Source organism: Aotus nancymaae, unplaced genomic scaffold (genome assembly GCF_030222135.1).
Source record: "Aotus nancymaae isolate 86718 unplaced genomic scaffold, 86718_ANA_hifiasm-v0.15.2.pri h1tg000040l, whole genome shotgun sequence".
Classification (NCBI taxonomy): domain Eukaryota; kingdom Metazoa; phylum Chordata; class Mammalia; order Primates; family Aotidae; genus Aotus; species Aotus nancymaae.
This window is the reverse complement of record NW_026988454.1, coordinates 44,039,137-44,062,871: the sequence shown is the minus strand read 5'-3', so window position 1 is coordinate 44,062,871 and position 23,735 is coordinate 44,039,137. Positions and strand designations below refer to the sequence as shown.

The following is a 23,735-nucleotide window of genomic DNA, read 5'->3' as shown; positions in this document are numbered from 1 at the left end:
AACTGCAGGGGGAAAAACACAACTTTAAAATGAAGAAATATGTCTGTAGCCAACTTAACCCATTGATGCAACTTAGAAACATTTATTCATATCAGGACATCCAGACATCCTGTGCCTTCTGATGAGACTCCATGTGGCATATACAGTATCGTCTCTAAAGTATTCTTTCCAAAGTATCCAAATGAAATTTAAGCCAGATTTAGCTTTCAGTTTAATCAAATACCAGAAGTATAGAACATGTTAAACCATACTACGAAGAGATAATCAGACCAATCAAATGTTTATAAGGAAACTGGTCCTGATCTTTTTAAAAAGCCAATGTAATTAGGAAAGAAAAAAGGATGGAGGGAGGAAGGGAGAGAAGGAAATGAATTTCACCTTTAATTACATCTGTTGAAAAAGAAAGATATCCAAAAAAAACTGACTATGCACTGGTTAGAAAAAAATACCCTATATTTCCAGGAAAGTAACCTATTATTTTACTCAAGTATGATCCCAAAATAAAGCAAACCATATTACTGAGAAGCAAGGAAGGTGTTAAACTAAAAAGTAAATAAATACATATAAACCTCACAAATCACACCTGTAGAGAAATCTTATGTAACACAAGATATTATAGGGTAAATGCCAATGAGTGCTATGCTCTTTATTTTGCTGTTTTTGTTATATCATAGTCAGTATTAGGGTTAGGACTTTGCTGTTTTTGTTATATCATAGTCAGTATTAGGGTTAGGACAGAGGGAAGGAAGCAAGTTGACTTTCGATGTTGAAATAAAGACACAGGTCCCAAGATACTCCTGAGATGACCTTCTAGAACTGAGTTATAATCAGAAAAGAACTGTGCAGTTTAGCCTGGAATTATTAAATTCCCTTGAAGGGCAACCACAATTCTGGTTATTCTAAGGGATATATGTCCTAGAAGAAAGAGCAATGATTATTTTAGAGGGTACAGTCCAGTTTTGCCACTGAATTGCTGCAAATTGAGTGCACATTATTTTACCTTGAGTCTTACTCTTTATGTTAAAAGCACAGATAATGCTACAAGGGCCGTTTCAAGGTCTAAGTGAAAACAATTTGAGGAAATCAGCCTGGTGGCACCACATAACTCAGTAAATAGAAGCTGTTATTATTTTATTTACCTCTGCCTAAAACACAATCATCTCACTTTCACAGGTAACTCCTATTTATTCATCTAATCTTATTTTAGGGCTGTAATACATTTTCCTTAAAAGGCAAATTAAATTTGAAAAATAAAGAAAGTTTCTACAAAAAAATTAAAATTATTCATAGATAAGTTAGACATAAGTAAGGAGTAAAGATCAAACCAGAAATACCAATCTGAAGAAATAGCCTGGAATTCATCCCAGACAAAAAGATGGACAATATACTAGAGGTTAACAGACATAGAAGATATAGCACATCTTAACATAAATCTAACTGACCTTATAAAAGATTAGAGAGTGTGAGGAAGAAGCAATATTTGAAGAGATAATGGCTAAAACTTCTCCACAATTGCAGGCACTAGCAATTGTATCCTGGAAGCACAGGAAATCTAAGTAGGGAAAGGATGGACTAATTTAATTCATATCTTTCCCTTACACTGTAACAAAAAATAAATAAAATAAAACTTTTTTCTTTTAAATTGCACATATCCTAATATCGTCTCTTAGAAAAATATCAGTTTTTCTATGTTGTAGTATCACATTTTAGCTTTAATTTCAGTTATTCCTGATACCTGAAATACCAATAATGTCACATGCTTTTCATATACTTCTTGGCATTTAGCCTCTTATGTGGAGTGCCTCTTTAAGATTTTTGCCTAATTTCTTTATGTTTTTAAAACTGATTTGTATGCATTTGTAATATTCTTAATGAGTCTTTTTAAGGATACACTCACACACACACACAAACACACACACATGCTGTAAATGTCTTTTTCCACTTACATTTTTTACTCTGGTTTACATTAGCAGGAGTTTTAATGTTAATTAAATTCAATGTATCAATCTTTCCTTTGTGGCTATTTTTTTTTGTATTTTATTTAAATAGATTTGCCTCCACCATGGTTATATTTCATTATTATTCCCTACAATTTTCCTTCAGGACCCAATTCTCCAATACAATTGACATCTCTCCCTTTTTTCCCATATCACCTATGGAGGTTCTGATGTGTGCCTTTTATTAGTAGGTAGTTTTAAATGGAGAAGTGAGACTTACTGGAGGAGAAGTATGCTAGAATAGTGGTGAGGAAGTGAAGAATTGTAAGAAAATATTGTGCAGTTTGAAGTGTCTCTCATATGACACATACTACTTCCAAGATATAAACCCACAGGCATAGCATGATGAACTATTATTTCCAAAGATAGAATGTTATTATTTCCAAAGATATAAGATACTGCCAGAAATACAAGAACTTCCCATGATCTATTCACATTTTACAGGTACTGGCTGGAGATTTCATTGACTGAAACATTGGAATAAATCACTAATTGTGAAAGAAAAAAATGCATCAATTTGGCCTCTGGATATATATTACGGTGGAAAGAGGAAAGAGAGGTTTCTCCTCAGTTCTCAGAAGATGTTAACTACTCAATCTGTTCACAAGGCCATCACTTTCTGCTCCAGTCTTCCTAGAGTTTTCTAACATACTCAGAATTATGAACATAGCATTATGGGATTGTTGTAGCATAGAAAACAAGGCATGCCTAAAGATGAAGTTGGAAAAGAATATAGGAACCAGTTCTTGGGGGGACTCTATATGCCATTTTAACAAGCTTGGATTTTATCTTATGGAAAATTGGGAGACAGAGTACTAAATTTGGAGTGGTTTATTCAGTTTTATGGTTTTACTAAATTATTGTGGCTGTTGGGATGAATATTAGTGAAATAAAAATAAAAACATGAGGGCAGTATGAAGTTATTTCAGTGGTTCTGGTAGAAGACAATGAAGGCCTGACTTAGTATGGTAGTAATAGCTGCAAATAGGAGAAAATATTCTCAAGAAACAGTAAGTTGGAAAAAGCAAATGAGAAGTTCAGGTTAAGATAGTTTGAAGGTGCAGGTGGATTTTTTTTTTGTTGTTAATTTTTATTTTAAGTTCCGGGGTACAAGTGCAGGAAGTACAGGTTTGTTACATAGGTAAACATGTGCCATGGTGGTTTGCTGTACCTATCAACCCATCACCTAGGTATTAAGCCCAGCACTATTGTGAAGGTGAATTTGAAGGTATTTATTGGACAGTTGAACATACAAGCCTGAAATTCATAAAAAAATTCTGAGATGGGGACACAGGATTGGAAAAACTTCACTATATAGGACAGAGTTTCAACCTTGAGAGTGGATATATCTCAAAAGGAAAGAGTATAGAATGAGTTCAGACAATTAATAATGAATTATGAGGAACACTAACAATTAAGAGGCAAAAGATGAAAAAAAAAAAAAAGGCCAGAAATAAAGGCCAGCCATATAGAGAGAACCAGGAGACTATATTGTCATGGTAGCCCAACAACAGAGAAGTTTGGAGTAGAGACCAAGTGACAAATGCAACTGAGAAATCTAGTAACATGAGGATGGAATGATTCTATTGGCTTAGGAATGATGATGTCGTCAGCATTGGGTGGAGCTTCAGTGGCATGGAAGGGACAGGAGCTTAGTCTTTGCCAGAGGCAAGGCAGTGTTAGGACTCCAGAAGGCTGACTAGCATGGGAAGGAGATAAAATGGTAGAGAGACAGAGAGAGAGGTGCAAATCAAGAAAAAGAAGTAATTCTGAAACTGAGAAAAAACATTTCCGAGATGAGGAACAATCCCAGTAACAAAAAGAGTAAATGCCACAAAATAGGATGGATGACTGATTAGGAAGAAAAACTGGAGAAACTGGTCTTGAAGAGGAGAAACATTACCTCTGAGATTAAAAGAGAGATGGAGACAGGTTAAGTAAAAACACCAGTTACTATCCTATTTTTTATTCCCAGCCAACTATCTTCATCGTCATTGCTCATATACTTCACTCCCTCTTTCTTCATTCAATCTGTCACTCTTTAGCTTTTATGAGTGTCACTACCCTGAAAATTCTCTATTGAAAATTATCAATAATTATGTACCTGACAGATCCCATGACCACCACCTTGCTATTGAAAGTTTTTTTTTTTTTTCCTGTAGTTACTGGTTATTTTAGTCTGCTTTTATCTTTGATTCTCCTTGTTCTTTCCCCCTACAGATGCAAATGTAAATGTTACCTTATCTCATCATGACAAGCTCAGTTACCCCATGCAGAGGGCACCCATGTATATATCTCCAGCCTATCATTGTCTGGAGCTCTAGTTTTGCTTCTAGAACCACCTATGTGATGCTACTTTTATGTGCTACTAGCACTTTGACTTAAATTTATCCAAAATTAAGCTTGCCTTTCCTCTCCAAACTCCTTTTCTTTTCTTTTTTTATTGTTATTAAGAATATTATTATTCTTCTAGCAGCCAGTCTAAAAAAAATCGCTATTATCATTAAATTATTTTTCTTTTCTTCCCTCCCAAAGCTTATCAGTAGTGAAATTCCATTGAATCTACCTCTTTATTAGTGCTAACATAATCTCCCTCCCTTTCAATCTCATAACTAATGCCCTAGTCCAGGTCCTAATACTTGTCACTACATTGTTGAGAAAACTTCCTAATCTGCATATTTCAAATTTTTCCTTTTTGAATTACTTTTCCTAAAGCATATGTTTGAGTGTTATTTATATACTTACTTTTTCATCACCTCCCTAATTGCCCATGAAATAAAGTCCAATTTTAAAATAAGGCCCTTTTATTGCATTATTAACCCAGGTTATATTAATTCCTACAATGGTCTTGAGATTCCTGTTGTTCCTCATATAAATAATACAAATTTGTATCACTTCGCCTTGCTCCAAAATCTATGCCCAAGATATTTTCCTAACTCATTTACATAGCAAAACTCAGTCTCTTATTTAGGGCTTAACTCTAAAGTCATACCCTATACGTTGTCTTTTCCCCAGGTAAGATTAATTTTTAAACTTCTGTAAAACTTTATCTGTATTTATCTCTTTACCTTGATGGCTTTCAACCTTGAAATATAGTAATATAAAAAACTTTCATTGATAGTAAAACTTGAGGCCAACTTAGTGACTCAGTAAAGATTCACATATTTTTAGTATTGCTTAAGAACAGTCTTAATATTTAAAATTTTTCTTGATTTTTCATATAATATATAATCCAAAAATACATGGTGAATGAATATGAAAATGATTAGAGAACTGCAAGGTGAAAAACAGATATAAATCAGCAAGCTGATACTATGTTAATGATCAAATACTATGTATCTCCAAAGAAAATATGACTTAAAAGTAGGGCTTAATATAAGGTAATTAATGCTACCCATAAATTGACAAATTACAGTTAAAACCTTAAAATGTTCAATTATTCTTCATCTTCAAAAAATTTAAAACAATTACAAAAATAGTAATTTCCACTTAACATTGTACACAGTTCATAGTTTAAGCCTCAATTTAGAACAATTTCATCATATCTTAAAAACAAAAAAAAATACTTTCTTATTTTACTTACTTGTGAAAGGTTAGAGGTGGACAACTTGTAAAGTATGCTGAGTATTGCAGAATTTGGGGACTGGGTGATAAATACATGATGAAAGCAATATATATTTTCATGCCCAGCTGATTGTCAGCGAGAGGTAGAAGATGAATGAGTTACTTGATAAAGAAAAGTCTCCTTTGATTTTTGTTTGTAATTTGTCAAGTTAGTAAAACCCTTCATGAGTTTCAAAACAGTTATAGTCACTTTGAAAAGAACACTTATTTCTGCTCGTGCTGTAGTTGCAAACAAACTCACTATGTAGAATTACATTTAAATTGTGAATTAGGGTGTGTGATCTATGATCAACTAGAAGCAAAGTATTTGGTGTCAATAATTTACGTGAATAAATAGATAATTTATTTCCTTTCACTTCTCTCTAAGGCTGACAAGCAAGTCTACTTAACCCCAAGCGAAATATTTGGCCATACTCTATAAACTCAATGCTATTCTTGGTTGAGGACTCCGGTGAGTTCACTAATTGATGGTTCAATTTCAATTCTGTCTCTCTGCTAACTCCAATTTGTCCTGATTGAACCCCATGCTATGTGAGGTTGTATTTCTACCGTAAATACTGTTCAATTAAGTTTGGCCTAAGGTTGCTTCCTTACATATTTTGAGTTTGGCTTAGAGGATTTTCTGTACATAGTGAATCCAAATGGAGGTATAATCTACTTTTGTGCTAATCAAGTTTTGTCCAACTAAAGAGGGCCAACTGTTCAAACTGTGTCCAAATAAGGCAAAAGTCAAGCTATAACTAATCCAGCTGTTGCTGTATCTCACTTTCTTTTTCTGTGCGTCATGTTCCTTGTTCTGTCCATAAATCCTTCCACCACGGGGCTGTGCTGAAGTTTCTCTGAGTCTAAGCTGCCTGATTAATGAATCATTTTTTGCTCAATTAAACTCTGTTAAATATAATTTGACCAAGGGTTTTCTTCTAACAATACTCAGGCTTCCAGTGATGCAGAGTCTGTACATGGATCAGCTACCAGGAGTTCAATCTTTGCTTCTTAACTGTGTCTCCAGATTGTCTTCCAAAAACATGGATTCAATAAGCCTCTCTCTATAAAATCTAATTCCAGGCAGGTGCGGTGGCTCATGCCTGTAATCCCAGCACTTTGGGAGGAGGAGGCGGGTGGATCACTAGGTCAAGAGATGGAGACCATAATGGCCAACATGGTAAAACCCGTCTCTACTAAAAACACAAAATTAGCTGGGCATGATGTTGGGCGCCTGTAATCCCAGCTCTCGGGAGGTTGTGGCAGGAGAATCGCTTGAATCCGGGAGGCGGAAGTTGCAGTGAGCCGAGATCGTTCCACTGCACTCCAGCCTGGTGACAGAGCGAGACTCCATCTCAAAAAATTTAAAAAATAAAATGAAAAAATAAAAATAAAATATAATTATAAAAGAAACCCATCTTCTGCTGTTTGGACATCTTATTGCTTTTAGCCTTGCCTAATTTTTTAACATAACTTGACACCACTTTTGTTCTTTCTACATAAATCAGTGCCTTGGCCTTATGTCCACTTACTGAACCCATGAACTCTGTGTCTATGTCTAGGACAGTGATTTTCTCTGACTCTATATTAAGACTCAGTCTTTTCTTATTACCACAACTACTTATTTTGAAGCAAACAAGTTTAACCCACATTTCACTTAATGCCAATGAGCAATGTCAAATCCAGAATGTGACACCACATTAATAAGAACTTCTGATAAATGACTCTACCATTTATAGTACAAATGATGTCAATGAAAGATGTATCATGATCACCCAACTGAAAAATGACATCACAAATATTAGATTATAAAAAAAAGAAATTACTAGGAAACAGATTTTATCCTTATCTACTGTAAATTCAGAATAATAGAGCTGCATTTGAAAGAGAGCATCTATTAATTTCAATAACTTAGTTGCCTTTAATTATTACCTTAAAATACAGTTCATATTTTTCTGTAAGAATCCATTATCTATTTTTTATTTTCCCTTAGAGATATATCTATATATAAAATAATTGATAAATTAATTTATATAATAACTAATTTGTATTGTATTTATCAATAAACACAAATTTCTGTTAGGTATTAAGTTAAATTCCTATATTCATTTACATTCATATGTATATATTGGGATTGAGTTTGTGAATATGTGCCATATATATTTTATATCTCCCTACAATCCTGTCATGTTTTCCTTTAAAGCATGTGCAATGAAATAATCTTTTGGAAGAACATGTTATGTGATTTTAGTGGAGTATGTGTGTAAGGGTATGTGTGTAGGTTTGTATGTGTATATATATATGTGTATGTTGAGGACAGCCTTACAAAATTGTCTCTTGAATTATATCCAAAGACACTGGCTACATGATTGATTTCATTTCTGACTTCCCAATATAGTTCTTAAAGCAAAATGTCTCCAAGTCAGCATTCATATAATACATTTCCTAATTTTATACCATTCTTGAACAAAGTGAATCTTGTTCATGTGGGTGCTTTTAAAGATTCATTTGTTTGATTCCTAATCTCCTGAGGCAGTATATTGCACTTGAATGCTCACCAGATGATGAGTATCCTATGGAGTTTAAACAGTTACATTTCTATAATTTTTCAAAATTAACTTGCAACTTGACTAGCATAACTAGCTTCAATGTATGGTCCTAGAGGAATAAAACTATTGGCTTTAGAATATTAAAGATAAAATCTTGTGCAAAATAGGTTTGTTTACACATCAATGAACTAGTAAAGTTAACTAGAGTGCTCCTATAAGCACAAAACAATAAAGTTAGAAACATTAGCAGAAATAAGTTATAGTCATGACATCTTTATTTTAATCTGCATTTACCTTTTTTACTTGAAACAGCACCAACCTCCTCTTTGGCTCGTTCAGTTTCTGCAAGTTCAGATATTAAAGGAATGAGAAGTGGATATTAGTGATGCCAAACTCATATCTTACACTATTGAGCATAAAACTAAACAAAAAATAAAATGTATGTTACACATGAGAGCAAAGCAAGCTGCAGAGAAAGCAAAAATACAAAGTGCTTATATTTTTTTTAATTAATAAACTTCCTTAAATAAAAATGATTATCTTCCAAGGTACAACTGTATTATCGTAAAAATGTAGGTAGTGACCATAAAGGAAGGTGACCTATTCCATAGAGTTTAGATAAATGGTTCTTAAAATTAAGACCACATTCAATACAGTGGGGTGCTAATTTATTAATCTATAAATTTTTTTTCTTTTTTGGAGGCAGAGATTCACTCTTATTGCCAAGGTTGGAGTGCTTGTCACTCCACTTTGTTGGAGTGACACAATCTTAGCTCATTGCAACCTCTGTCTCTTACGTTCAAGCAATTCTCCTGCCCCAGACTCCCAAGTAGCTGAGATTACAAGGGCCTGCCACCATGGCTGGCTAATTTTTGTATTTTTAGTGGAGACGAGGTTTCGCCATGTTGGCTAGGCTGGTCTCGAACTTCTAATCTCAGGTGATCCGCCCTCCTCGGCCTCCCAAAGTGCTGGAATTAAAAGCGTGAACCACCATGTCTGGCCACAGTCTACAAATTTTAAGTGTATATATGAATTATAGGGAAGAGCATTTAAAAGGGCTTATTTGTTTGTTTAGCTTTTAATCATGATGGAGTCTGTTAAAAGTTGTTTAACCCTTAATACTTAATGCAGGCAAACAATATTTGACTTCGTTGAATTAGTTTTACATTATAAAAGATTAGCCATAATATTATAGAAAATTTCATTTGAATATTTCTTCAAGAAAGAGAAAGAATAAAAAGACCAAAAATGGCCTTTTGGTTTCTCTAAATACCTAGAGTGGAAGATATGAGAGCTGCTGTGAAGCCATGATCTGAAAAATTGGTCCTAGGACAAAATACTGGACCACAAGTCAAAGCTAGTTAAAGTCAAAATTTTCTCTAGTCCACAGGAAAATAAAATAATAATAATAATAATAAGCTAGTAAATTTTCACAAAGCTTTATTTACTCCTTGTATAACTTGATTGTTGCGGTTATTCCCCTTGGTCATATATATTCTTATTTTTATTCTTATTGGTATTTATATGTATGTCCCCCTTCACCTATATATGTTCAGCACTGAGGCTCTGGGAACAACCAAACCAAACAAGGCCAGCCTTTACACCCCTCATCCTCTCTATGCCACAAAACCCTGGCTTTTGAGAGACATCAGACATCAGAAGATCTTCATGTCACTTTCAGTTTAATTCCACAATGATAAATGCCCCAAGAGTCACGATTTAAACTCAGGCAAGAAGTGGCATAAATAACCTCTTCTTTGAGTTATCTCAAGACCCTGAGCTTCAAGATTGAACAGACCCTGGCTGTTTTATACCTTTCAGGTAAAGACTTTAGATCAATGGCTCTTAAACTTTCATGTATCAGGTTCACCCTGGAGGGCTACTGAAACAGATGCTGAGCGCAAAAGGTCTGATTCAGTAAGATGGAGGCACGTTCTGAGAATCTGCATTTCTAACCAGCTCCCAGGGGATGCTTATGTTCCTGATTTGGACCACACTTTGGAAACTGACTACCAAACTTCCCCTATGAATCAGTCAAGACTAATCCTACTGTGAATCCTCACTCTACTTACCTCGGTTACTAACAGGAGTTTCAGCCTTATAGCAGAAAACAGAGTCCATGTGGCTCTGTATTTCTCTTAGAAGCTGATCTACTTCCAAAGCCCTTCCTCTGTGTCCTCTGTCCATCAGCAGCACACACCCCTGTATCTTCAGCCTCTTCTAAGAATGTTCATTTTACTTTCTTCCTTTAACCAAATCCTAGCTCACTAAGGGCACTGTATCCCCTCCTACAGGTAGTCTTCTAAAATGGAGAATGTTTGTTTTTCCATCCTCCACATACCAAGGTGTCTAGAAGTGATTGTATTTATATCCTCTTTGTTTCTTATTACTCTTCCTATATTATCTCCTTGCTTTCTCCAAACCTCAGTTCTTTTGAAGTACATGCTATCAGGTTGCACCAGTCTCTACTCTTCTTCATTATTGTCATCAACCAGTCTTGTGGCCTATCCTGCCATTCATTGATTATTTTCACACATAGTTATCATCGCCTCTACTACTATGAATATTAAGAACCATTATTAACCCTGTCTGCACCTTAGAATAAGCTGGGGATTGTTTCCAAGTCTATGATATTCAGATATCTGGGGTGGGCAACAGAACTTTGAGATTCTAAGTCAATGAGTCTGGGGCGAGCCCGGAGTATTGATATATTTTTGATTTCCATGATACTCTAACATTTTGCCAGGGTTGGGAGTCACTAATATACATAATTTATACAACTACCTGATCTCTGACCTCCTTGGCCTCCTCAATTCAGAAAACTAGAAACCCAACTTCTCTGGTAATTTCCAACTATATTAGTACCCTCAGAATTTTCCTTTACTGCTGCAACATTGATTTTAAAAATTCTGTTCTTTGGCATCATTTTGTCTCTTTAGAGCTCAGTTACACAAGAATGCCTGTTAAATAGTATCTGACTCCATTAATGCTTCCAATCCTTTGATCTTGCCACTTTCTCATTTTTCAAGATTTTCCTCATACCCTCACTTTACTTGTTACCAAGCTTATGCATAAATGAACCATAGTTGAATAGTTCGCATATTTTCTGTTGTTGTGGTAATCTGCTGTATTAATTTCCTAGGGCTGCCTTAAAACCGTTGGTTAGATAAAAACAAAACAAATGTATTTTTCCAAAGTTCCAGATGCTAGAAGTCCAAAATTAAGGTGTTGGCAGGACCCTGGAGAGCTCCTTCTAAAGAATCTTGGGAAGAATCCTTCCTTGCCTCCTCCCAGAGTCTGCTAATTGCCAGGAACCCTTGGGATTCCTTGGCTTGAAGGTGCATAGCTGCAGTTTCTGGTTTTATGTTCATGAGGCAGTCTTCTATATGTGTCTGTGTGTCCCAAATTTCCTGTTCTTATAAGGATACCAGTCATCAGATTGAGGGCCTGTCTAATCCAGTATGGCCTCATCTTAACTTGATTACATCTATGAAGACCCTATTTCAAAATCAGGTCACATTCACAGCTGCCAGGCTAGGGCTTTGGCATATCTTTTGGTGGGAGGCACAAATCAACCCACCATGTCTGCCAGAACACCAAATACTTTATGCCTACCACCTGAGCAGTCTACCAAGCTGAAGGAAGACCCTCACTCTGCAGCAGACCTCACTTCAAATCACATTTATGAGATCACTCAGCACAGGCCAGCAATACTACCACAGACCCAATAAAGTTGATTTCTCATACTCTTAACAAGTGTTTCAAATATTCTCTTCCCCCTCAAACATCCTACAACATAGAAGTAAGCTGCTGTTGAGAAATTCATAGAGAAAATACAGGCAGACTAGACTACCTCATTTTTCTACCACCTCAGCAGTACATATGCCTACATTTTTCTTTCCAGTTCTAAAAGGTTATCAGTTTCCGCCTGTATTTGGTACCAATCCTCCCATTTTTTTTTTTTTTTTTTTTTTGAGATGGAGTTTCACTCTTGTTACCCAGGCTGGAGTGCAATGGCGCGATCTCGGCTCACCGCAACCTCCGCCTCCTGGGTTCAGGCAATTCTCCTGCCTCAGCCTCCTGAGTAGCTGGGATTACAGGCACGTGCCACCGTGTCCAGCTAATTTTTTTTTGTATTTTTTTTTTTAATAGAGATGGGGTTTCACCATGTCAACAGGGATGACCTCGATCTCTTGACCTCGTGATCCACCCACCTCGGCCTCCCAAAGTGCTGGGATTACAGGCGTGAGCCACCGCTCCCGGCCCCTCCCATATTTTTTTCTGGACTCCATCTCCTTTTGCCAAGTCAGGGCCTTTGTTCTTGCCAGTATTGCTTCTGTCTGCCACCTCATCAGTTTTCTCCTTCACTGATGCTTTCACAGTGTCTCAGAAGCATGTCACTCTTTAGAACCACAGACAACCACATCCTTCAGTTCTATATGACATTTTCAGCTGCCTCATCTCTTTGCATTCCATGTAGCTCCCAGAGAGCTGCTGCACTCTCTCACCACTTCTATCCTCTCACTCTCTATTTTTTAGACCCATTTTACTGTGAAAGATATCACATAAATAGAAGGTACATAACATTTTTACACATTCTAATGAAAAGCAATAAATACTTTTCACCTTTGTAACCTCTTGCAAACCTAAGAAACAGAATATCACCAAGGCCTTTGAAACCTCTTACTTGTCCTACTAGCACTGCAGGCTCCTCTCTCTATCTCAAAGTTACAGTTGGCCTGCATTTTGTAATAATTATTTCCTTATTTTTCTCTATGAGCTTTTATTACATGTATTTGCCTCAAAATAAAGGTAAGATAATTTTATATAAATTACATTAAATTATAATATTTAGTGAGATAACATTATATAAATTGAACTGTATAATTTAAATTGTATTATTTTCTGAGATATAACTATGTTGATATGAGTGCTGCAGTTGATTAACTTAACTGCTGTCTAGCACTCCAATGTATATTCTACAAACTATAGTTTTATTCTCCTGCCAATGGGCACTAGGTCATATCCAGTTTTGTGTTTTCTAAATAATTCTGCTATGAACATTCCTATACATGTGTCTCTTTGTGCACATGTGCAATAATTTTCATAGAAGTAAAATTGCTAGGCATGTACCCTAGAAAAATGACACACTTTTCTCCCCAAATTCTGCATTCACATCAGCAGTGCATGTATGAGTTTCTTTTGCTCCATATCACTGCCATCACAAGAATGAGCCTATTCTCTCATTTTGAAAATTAGTCTCATGTAAAATGCTCTCTGGTACTTTTAAGTACAATTCCATTATTACTTAGAGGTTGAACATCTTTTGATATGTTTATAGAACATTTGCATTTTTCTTTTTTTTAATGCTTTCTTATATCTAGTGTTCATTTTTTTCTGCCCATTGTCTATCAAGGTCTTTGTCTTTTTTTTAGTTTTTAGAGTTGTTCATCTATTTTTTGCTATTAATCTCATGCTACTTAAATATGTTACAAGTATCTTTTACAAGTTTGTGGCTTGTCTATTATCTTTTTTATGGCATTTATTAATAAATTGAAGTTTCTAATTTTAATACAATAAAACATATCAGCTTTTAAATTTATGACTAGAATTTAGAACATCTAGTTTTTCAAATCTTTCCACATTTCAAGAAACTATATGTTTTCCTGTGGCTAAAAAAAGAAACTATAATACCAGGTTTTGCCTTTACTATTTAAGTTCTTGAACCATTTGGCACCTATATTTTAGAATTGTATAAAACAAGAATAAATTATGTTTTTATATTGAATACTAGATCTATTGCAACACAAGATAATCTACTGATTCTCTCACTCTTCAAAATGGCTGCTATTTTTTTATGTCAGATTTTTGCTCAGGTGTGATATATTTTAGGTCTTTTTTTTCATGTCCTATTGGAAACTTTGTTTATATCTACACCAATACCATTCTACCATTTATAATACACTATCCAGGGACTGTTCTATTATTAACACTTAGGATACATAGTCCTCGTCTCAATAGCCATGCTTTATAATGCCATGTTGCTGTGTTCATTATTTCACTTTCATAATACTAAAATTTATTTCTGGTTTCCTATTTGAAACCCTGTCCCTTTCTCCCCTACTTCTTTATATCTTAATTGAACTTAGATGTTACTTTTGTCAGTATTCATCTGTCTAGCTTGGATCTCTTAGAGTCAACTTCAGTGAACATTCTTGAACTCTGAACCATGACGTTTTTCAACTTGGGGCTGGCACTCAGAACACCAACCTCAGCTTTACACATAGTCTTAAACAAGAAGCATGCCTTCCCCTACCATCTAAGACAGCCCAAGTCTCTCACATCTTACCTTTCCTGGTACTTAAACCTCTTAAAATCATCACTCTAGTGCTGTATGAGTACTGTTTTTAATATATTCTGACAGCACCAGCTGTGATACTATTAGTAATTATATAATTTATTAAACAAAACTAAGCAAGTGAAAAGAGGTGCTAGTAATAATTATTCTAGGAAAATATAGTAAACCAAGACTATTATAACTGACTAAGATCGTAAATCAACCAAGATTATTTGGCATGCAGTGTGTAGTCTAGAGACAACTCATTTTATATCAAGCAAGCAGGTTCAGGCCTATAGATCCTCCCATAGACTTTTACCATTTCCATGCTAGACTACTTAAACTGAGTCCAAAAAACCATGCAATTTTGTTAAGGTCAATTGTCTCCAAATATTCTTCTAACATATATAACTGAGTAAATTCAATGGGACTTTACTTTTATTTATATATATATTTTAAACATTAAAATGGAATATTTTATTTCATTAACATATTACTTACCAATTATGTTCAACATGTCACATTTTGGGCATCCTTACAGCTGAAAATCTATGTAGTTCACATCTGACTTTGAAGTATTTTTAAATAAATAAATCATGAAAACTTTAAATAAAATAACTTATATAATAACAACAATTATCATAATAGCAAACAAAAAATTATGGTTAACATTGACTGAGAATTTATAATGAGCCAGAAGTTAAGTACATGTATTATCTCACTTATTCCACAGAATAACCTTAATAATACAAGTACTCCTCTTATTGTCATTTTACGGATGAAGAAACAGAGTTTTGGAAGATAATGCTCAAGATTAAACACTCAATAAGTGTCAGAGTTGAGAGTCCGACCCACATCAATCAGATAACAATCCGTGGCCTTACCGTTGAATTCTTTTTTGTCTGTTTGTTTATATAAATATATTTAATTGCACTTTAGGTTCTGGGGTGCATGTGCAAAACATGCAGGATTGTTGCATAGGTACATACATGTCAATGTGGTTTGCTGCCTCCATCCCCCTCGTCACCTATATCTGGTATTTCTCCCCATGTTTTCCCTCTCCAACCTCCTTACCCACCTCTGTCCCTCCCCTATTCCCCACCAACAGACCCCAGTGTGTGATGCTCCTCTCCCTGTTTCCATGTGTTCTCATCGTTCAACACTCGCCTATGAGTGAGAACATGTGATGTTTGTTTCCCTGTTCTTGTGTCAGTTTACTGAGAATGATGGTTTCCAGATTCATCCGTGTCCCTACAAAGGACACGAACTCATCATTTTTTTATGACTGCATAGTATTCCATGGTGTGTATGTGCCACATTTTCTTTATCCAGTCTATCATTGATGGGCATTTGGGTTGGTTCTAAGTCTTTGTTATTATAAACAGTACTGCAATGAACATACCTGTGCATGTGACGTTGTAATAGAATGAATTTATAATCCTTTGGATATATACTCAGTAATGGGATTGCTGGGTCAAATGAAATTTCTATTTCTAGGTCCTTGAGGAATCTTTACTTTTAAATTCTGCATACAGGTGTCTCCTAAATGATCCTGACATATATTAGTGGATTAGATGATAGATATCTGACTCACACATTTAGACACTGAAGTGTGGTTAAGGAGATAAACATAGGCTTAGTGGATAAACATACCACCGACTCTGTGCAGTGCTAAAATCAAGGGGTGAAAAATGCCTGATTATTAGATCAAAGTTAAAATTGACTATACTTTGGACTTACTCTGGTCTTTGGTGGTTATTTTACTCAAAAATCAAACTCACCACTGGCTGGCTGATAATGCATGTGGAATAACATGATCCCAGCCCCAAGGTTCTTGAGGTGGATTAAAGTGACCTGGGACAATGCTACCCAACATCCTAAAAAATATTGATCCTTGATGAGGTCAATGAAAAAGAAAGGAGTGATGTGGTCACCTATTTTTGGTAAACAATGTCTCCTACATTCTTTCTTGAAGATTCACTATATATATAGTGTAAAAGGCATGAAGTGCTCTAAAATCTAAACATCTACTTGTTGGATTCTCTTCCTGCTTAGAAATGACTGATTATATTGTTAACCTCTGTGTTGCTATTCCACATGTGGAGAGGCACATGAAGGGAATGCAGGGAAGGGAATTGGATGTGTTGAGATATTTTTGCTTACACCATGAGTCTTTGCTGACTTGCAGAAATTGTCAGTCTCGGTTTGGCATCCCTGCCTAGTTCAAGGTACCGTTTCTTCATCCACACCACACCCTGACACATAACTTTCAATGGGGAGGCATGAAGGGCTCGCTCTTAGCATTGCATCAGTAATCTGAAAGGTTTTCATTTGCTTGAAGCTCATGTTACTATGAGACTCTATGATATGATTTGGCTATGGTGGCACCCAAATCTCATTTTGAATTCCCACATGTTGTGGGAGGGACCCGATGGGAGGTAATTAAATCATGGGGGCAAGTCTTTCCCATGCTGTTCTTGTGATAGTGAATAAGTCTCACAAGATCTAATGGTTTTAAAAACAGGATTTTCCCCACACAACCTCTCTCTGCTTGCCACTAACCATGTAAGACAGGACTTGCTCCTTCTTGCCTTCTACTATGATTGTGAGGCCTCCCCAGCCATGTGGGGCTGTAAATTCATTAAACCTCTTTCTTTTGTAAATTGCCCAGTCCAGGGTATGTCTTTATCAGCAGCATGAAAATGGACTAATACATCCATTATTCTGAATTTGATGTACTTCCCAAGCTTGTCCAAGTCCTCCAGTATTTTTCCTATTTTCATGTGTTTCCTCAGAACCTAGAGTTAAAAATCCCATACCAAAAACTCAATGCACCTTCCAGTTATGTTCTTTAATCCAGTGTTAATGACAAATCCCCTTTTACTTTTTCCTTGGCCTGGCTTTACCCCTGTCAATCTCATCTATCCCTTTAAATGCAATATTATGTAATTGCATCACATCAATACGTACTTTATGGTAATTCATCTACCTTTATCATTCTCATTTGTTCTCACAATTTAACATACTATAAAATCATATCCCAAATGTAAAGAAAACTATGTGTACCGTACTATATGGATGATTTTAAGGCTTTTCAAGAGTATCTGTAACAATATGTAATTTTCACTTTAGGCATTAACTTTATAAGTAGCCTGCTGTATATAGCAGCTGAGTAAAAATTCTTCTGCTGTATAATTTCAATACCAAAATACATTTTTAGCTAGGGAAGTGGCTGGTCATCTTGTTATCAGATAATTTAAGCAGTTTGTGTATTATGTCTAATTAATTTTTGTGTTGAAAGATAATGTCCATGTCAAGTGCAAATCTCTCAACCTTATAGGGAGTAGAATATTAACTCTTTTGAAACTTATATTGGGTTTAAGATGATTTGGCAACCTAATGTGCTAATTTCCTGCAAAATATGCTGATCTCTTCAAAATCTGATTTGATAGTGTGTTTCATAGATAGCAAAACTTACAGATTTTTTTTATTGCAAATGAATATTTTTATCTATATGTCACATTTTTCTAGGAAGAAAATGTTCATGTTCAGAGCAATCTTCAATCTAAAACTCCCTTCCAGTGCTGCAAAATTATCAGATTTGTTTTATATATTTTCTTGATTATGCATTTCTACAGACGAAGTATCAGCATAATAAAGACTCCATAATATAGAGTTTCAATCAGCTTTACATTCAACTAAAATTTTTCATGGAAATATAAATGTAATTTTAGATTCATATTAAAACTCTTGTGAAGTTCTCAATATGAGTAAATTTGATGGGACTTTATGTGTATACTTCCAACTGTATTTTTTTTTTTAAAAAGACATTCCTACCAAGCTACTCAATGTATCTTCTAATTATTATCTGATTTATCCACTGATATAATTGGTCTCAAAAACTCATCACTAAACAAAATATGCATTTTTTATGTATTGGTAACATTATCAATACATATTTACCTCTAATACCTTAAAAAATATATAAGCACATTGATGTCATGCATAGAACTGAGGATTGACCTAAATCATATATATGAAGCTTATGTATTTCTTCCTAAAACAAAATACTTTCCATTATGCTTAAAATAACTTTTATTAACGACAATCAATCAGATGTTTCATCAAATTAAGAAATACCAACAATTTCTCAGCATTTTTCCGTAAGCATATTATCAAAGCTACCATTGCTGCAAATGCCATGGTATGTACTTCATGTACTACAGATATGTACTTCAGATAATACTTCATACTCTGAGAATAGAAACCTTAAGAGGGAATTGTGACATTACAAGAGCAATGGGTAACACAATGTTGAGAAGCTACATTTAATTAGAGACAGAATATTCATGGTAGACAAATTAGGTTGCCTACTGGTTTGATCAAGTTATTTATCATTAGGATAATCCAGTCTGATGTGTTTAAGAAACTAAAGAGTCACTTATTCTGCAAAATGAGAAAATGAGAAATAAAATATAAGCACTTCACAAAGGAGTTACGATGTGGACAAATTAAATGAAAGCTCTATAGATGAATTTTAATAAGAATGAATCACAGAATAGACAAGGATAAGTAATTTTGCATATTACTTCAATACAACAAATAATCATACCAAGAAGCTGGTAAGCCATCCTCAAAATGAGCATTAGCATAGGCTATACTAGAAAACTCAAATGAGTAAGCTGCTAAAATATGCTCTTCTTTAAAAGTTGTGTTCAACATACTTGCTTTGACTTGTTTTTCACTTGGAACTGTTAATGACAAGAAATAATAAGGTCAACAGTAATTACAAGTCTACTTATCTCTTTCCAAAATAATTTTAAGGTTACTTTAGTTGTTTAAAGATTGTGTGTATAATATTGGAAGCTAAATAAAAATAAGATCTGAGAAAGAGAAAATGCAATACTGTTCCATAGAATTTTATTGTTTGTTATTCATACAATTCTCCCAACACAGAATGTTCATTCATGACTCATTCATCTTGCTCTCTGTTTTTAATTATCCAAGGATCTGATTTTTTTACATGCAGGCAAACACATTTTCCTGAATGTCTATAAAATTGTATGAAAAGAATGAATTCACTTGGTAAATTATTCAAATCAGTGGTTTTAATTTTTGAACTACAGCTAATTACTGCTAGGTTGCTGCACTGTAATCACACACTAAATAAATAGATAATGATTTCAAGCAATTTACTATATTTTGTCAGGTTCAATATTAGACAGTAATATTTTACTATTAGAACGTTTAAAACTGGCTACAGTAATAGTCATTCTGTAGGTGTCTCCATCTTTCTATAACACATTCTCTATCTTAGGTTTCTTCTTACATGTATAAGCGAGAAGACGTGTTATGCTTGAGGAAATGCAACTCTGAACCAATAGAGTGTTTTCTGTAAAGGAGACAAAACATTTCTTCCAAAGGTCAAATACTGTGAAAATGTGAAATGCTGAAATGTGCAATTATTGCATCTTGTAAATTATTTTAAAGTCTTCAGTTTTTAAATATATAAAAATGTAATTATTCTATTTGGTGTTTCTTCCTTCACCCAATAAGCTATTACTAAGTGCCCACTGTGTCCTGGCATTACAATAGGTGCTCTGGAAATAAAGAGAAAAAACAATCTGCTTCTTCTAATTTCTGACTATTTAAGGTAGAAAAAGGAAAAGATAATATGATTTTAACATCACATGAAATATTATAAAAGTAAGAAAATGATGCTATGAGAAGTAATTGGACAGACACTTAAAACAGATTTGAGTTGTCTCAGGATATTTTATAATCTTGAAAAATGAATAATAAATGTGGACTCAAATCTGTAGTTTGCTGTGGTTTGTGGCAGGGTGAGACTAAAATTGAGCATCTTTGCATGGTTATTTAAATAAGATTGAGCAGGTGCCATTGCCATTTAAATAAAATGAAATGGGAAGAATGACTGATGGGTATTACATGAGGTTATGATCACCGATATACACATGCACACACAGCACTTAATAATTCAGTGAAGCTCTTTCAGTAGGATTTAACCAGGCAAAATCAAGAGGTGATATTTTTAAATGAGGTAAATACAAATGGTTTCAGAAATTATCATTTAAAATGACTAATTGGTCAGGTTAAATAGAAAACTTCAAGACGATAATTTGGTATCCACACCAAATGCACTTTTAGTTTTTGTTGATAGGTTCATTTGGCTGGTTGTTTGACTCTCAATTCAGTTTTTCCTCATCAGAAGGTAAATATATTTAGAGCAAAAATCTACTTTTACTCTCACTGCAACTCCCTTGAGCACACAAGAAATGTTATTAAGTAAGATAATGAATAGAGAGAGAATACTTGCTGGAAGTAATTATTCCATAATTTAAAAACAAAGTACTGTATAATGCATCTAAAGAAAGTGTTTTGTTCTTGTTTTCTTTTGCTTTTACATTAAACTGTAAAACAGTACTTTGCAAACACTGCACAGATGAATTCACTGAGGATCTTGTGAAGGTGCAGACTGATTCTGTAGGTCTTGAGTGGGGCCAGAAATTCTGTATTTCTAATAACCTCTTGGGTAATCCTGATGCTGCTAGTTCACAGAACACACATTGAGGAGCATGGGTGTAACATTTGGCTTTCATTTTCTAAAACTGCATTGTTATGTCCGTGTCAAGAACTTGGAAAAAACACTGTGAGATGGAAGCATTCCCTGCCCTTTACTGGTACTGCCTTATCACCTGTCTGAGGCTACAGCATTAATAAACCCTGGACATCAGTATTTGAAGTTCAGCAACAGTAGTCTTACTCACCTGAGTGTTCCTTCTTTGGTGACTTTGCTGTGTCAAAAAAGAAAGAAAAACATCAATATTCTATGTCATTCAATTGCAATTTAGTATTCAATTGCAAATCAAATAATATTATGAAATTGTGAGGATAGACGAATTTAAAAACAGGTACCTGGTTCCACATGTTTATCTTTCTTTTCCTGTTCTGAAACATATTATTATTGTTATTATTATTATTCCAAATTCTATGAATTCGAACTTAATTGTTTTAACATAAAGAAACATGCATGTGCTGATGCCAGATACAGCAACTACTGATAGCTTCCACAGAAAGACTAAAATGTATACTTAAAATAATTCTTCCTTCCATTTATCTTGTGAGTTTGTTTATGAGGCAGCATCAAAATATTCTGAATATTAGAGGAATTCAGATTTTTTACAGATAATAAATTTGAGTCAAAATAGTAAGTACAAAAGATAATTATTACAACTTTTTAAAAAAATTGCTTAGTTTTTTGAGACAGGGTCTTGTTCTGTTGCCCAGGTTGTAGTGCAGTGGTACAATTCTAGTTCACTGCAGCCTCCACTTCCTGGGCTTAATTAATCCTCCAACCTCAGCCTCCCAAGTAGCTAGGACTACAGACATGCACCACCATGTCTAGCCAAATTTGTAGTGTGTGTGTGTGTGTGTGTGTGTGTGTGTGTGTGTGTAGACAAAGTTTCACCATGTTTCCCAGGCTGCTCTCAAACTTCTGGGCTCAAGAAATCCACCCACCTCAGCCTCTCAAAGTGCTGGGATTACAGGCATGAGCCACAGCAGCCCACCTTATTGCAGTTATTTTAAAATTATTCTCAGAAAGATGAAGATATCACATTTCATGTGGACTGCCTTTTCTAAGAATCTTCTTACACTGAAGAGATGGCTGTTAAGCTAAGACGAAGGCTTTGTGAGGCACGTTTAAGACACTAAAATAGAAAAATAAGTTTCAGGGTGAAACATTTGCCATGCTTTTAGGACAAATGCTCCTTTTGGAGTCCTCTTTATGTAGTGTGTCCTTTTAGGAATCTACTTTTGTCAATATTTTATGAGACAAAGCATTATCTTGTTCTCAAGAATAAGCTGACATTTACATTATAATAAATACTAATTTTATAAGAATTGCAAGCACTAATTTTATGAAATGCTATTATCTGTATTTCTATTCTTATTTATTTTGCCTTGACAAGCTCAAATTAATTTAAAAGAAGATTTTCAAAAAATACTTTAATATACACATATTTTTATCTAATATTTTAAAGAAAAATAATGGAAAGATTCTTAAAGTTTTGTTTAATGAATAGATTTTGAAGACCAGAATATGTTCATGCTGAAAGAATTCTACAAACTATATTTTAAAAACAGAGAGTGTCATAGAATCTTCTATGGTCATCACATAAATTTCTCAAGTATACAATTTTGTTTGTCAGACTGGTAGTCATTTAAGTATGGCATAATGTGTAACTTACCCTCTTTTAAGATAGCATTTAAGCAGTAAAATCAAAAAATAAAACAAATGGCTTGACCAAGTATTGCAGGTCAAAAGGAAGAAGCTACAACAATTTAGCTAAGATTAAAGAAAGTAAGAACATTATCAAATGTTGTCTGGCAAATGAAGAGCAATTAAATGCATTGTTTAATTTATTGCTTAATTGAAACTCTAATTATAAAACATTTCTATGAAATTTATGATGAGAGTCACAAATAATCACTGATTACAGTCAAAACAGTACTGGAAGCATATTTGGGTATGCATCAAAATTGAATACCAGCTATACATAAGATTAAAAGTTAAAATAAAGTCCCTTCAATCTTATCAGAAAGCCATAAAACAAGCTGAAAATTGCCTGTGCAAATTTGTTAATTATATAGGATAGTTCAGGATGTAATTATTGAATTACCTTAATAAATATATATTAATTTACCCTTTAATTCTATAGGGACTGCAAAATCATGTTTATGGTTGATTTTTGAGGTCTCATCCTTTTATTTTTTATTTTGAAAAAAATACAGATCACACAAATTTACAAAATGTACAGGACGATCTCTTGTACTCTTCATCCTGTTTCCCTTGCTATGATTAAAAATATCTGAAAAATGAACAATCATTAAGTTGTGATTATTGGAAAAGTAGAAGATAAAATATAGAATTGGAGTGTATCACTGAACAAAGCAATCTTGAAGACAAAAAATCCAAATCAAAGAAATTCAAAGATACAACACTAGCAATAATAAAGGCAAGCCTAGATGATAAACCAGAGCAAACAAATGAATTTGAAAAGAATTGATAGGTGTTTTGAAGGAAACTATTTCTTCTCCTTATTGCTGCCCAAGTCATGATCTGCAGACCTTCTCAAAGGGGGAAATAGTTGGGTTGTGAATGAATGTGTGAGAAGGCATGTTTATTTATTAAGTGCATCAGTGCCCTGAAGATTGCCAAGGACT

The 23,735-nt window shown here is 34.4% G+C and overlaps 1 protein-coding gene across 15 annotated transcripts in view; it reads right to left on the bottom strand.

The window, feature by feature from the left end:
- The window catches only part of TRDN (triadin), a 369,423-nt gene that overhangs the window by 112,103 nt on the left and 233,585 nt on the right, over positions 1–23,735 (bottom strand). For all 15 annotated transcript variants that reach the window (XM_064360733.1, XM_064360737.1, XM_064360734.1 and 12 more), the window contains 4 exons: positions 21,426–21,458; positions 21,278–21,304; positions 19,214–19,240; positions 8,447–8,494 (listed from right to left, as the gene is read on the bottom strand). In XM_064360733.1, coding sequence (XP_064216803.1) covers positions 8,447–8,494; positions 19,214–19,240; positions 21,278–21,304; positions 21,426–21,458 — 135 coding nt within the window. The remainder of the gene's footprint in view (positions 1–8,446; positions 8,495–19,213; positions 19,241–21,277; positions 21,305–21,425; positions 21,459–23,735) is intronic.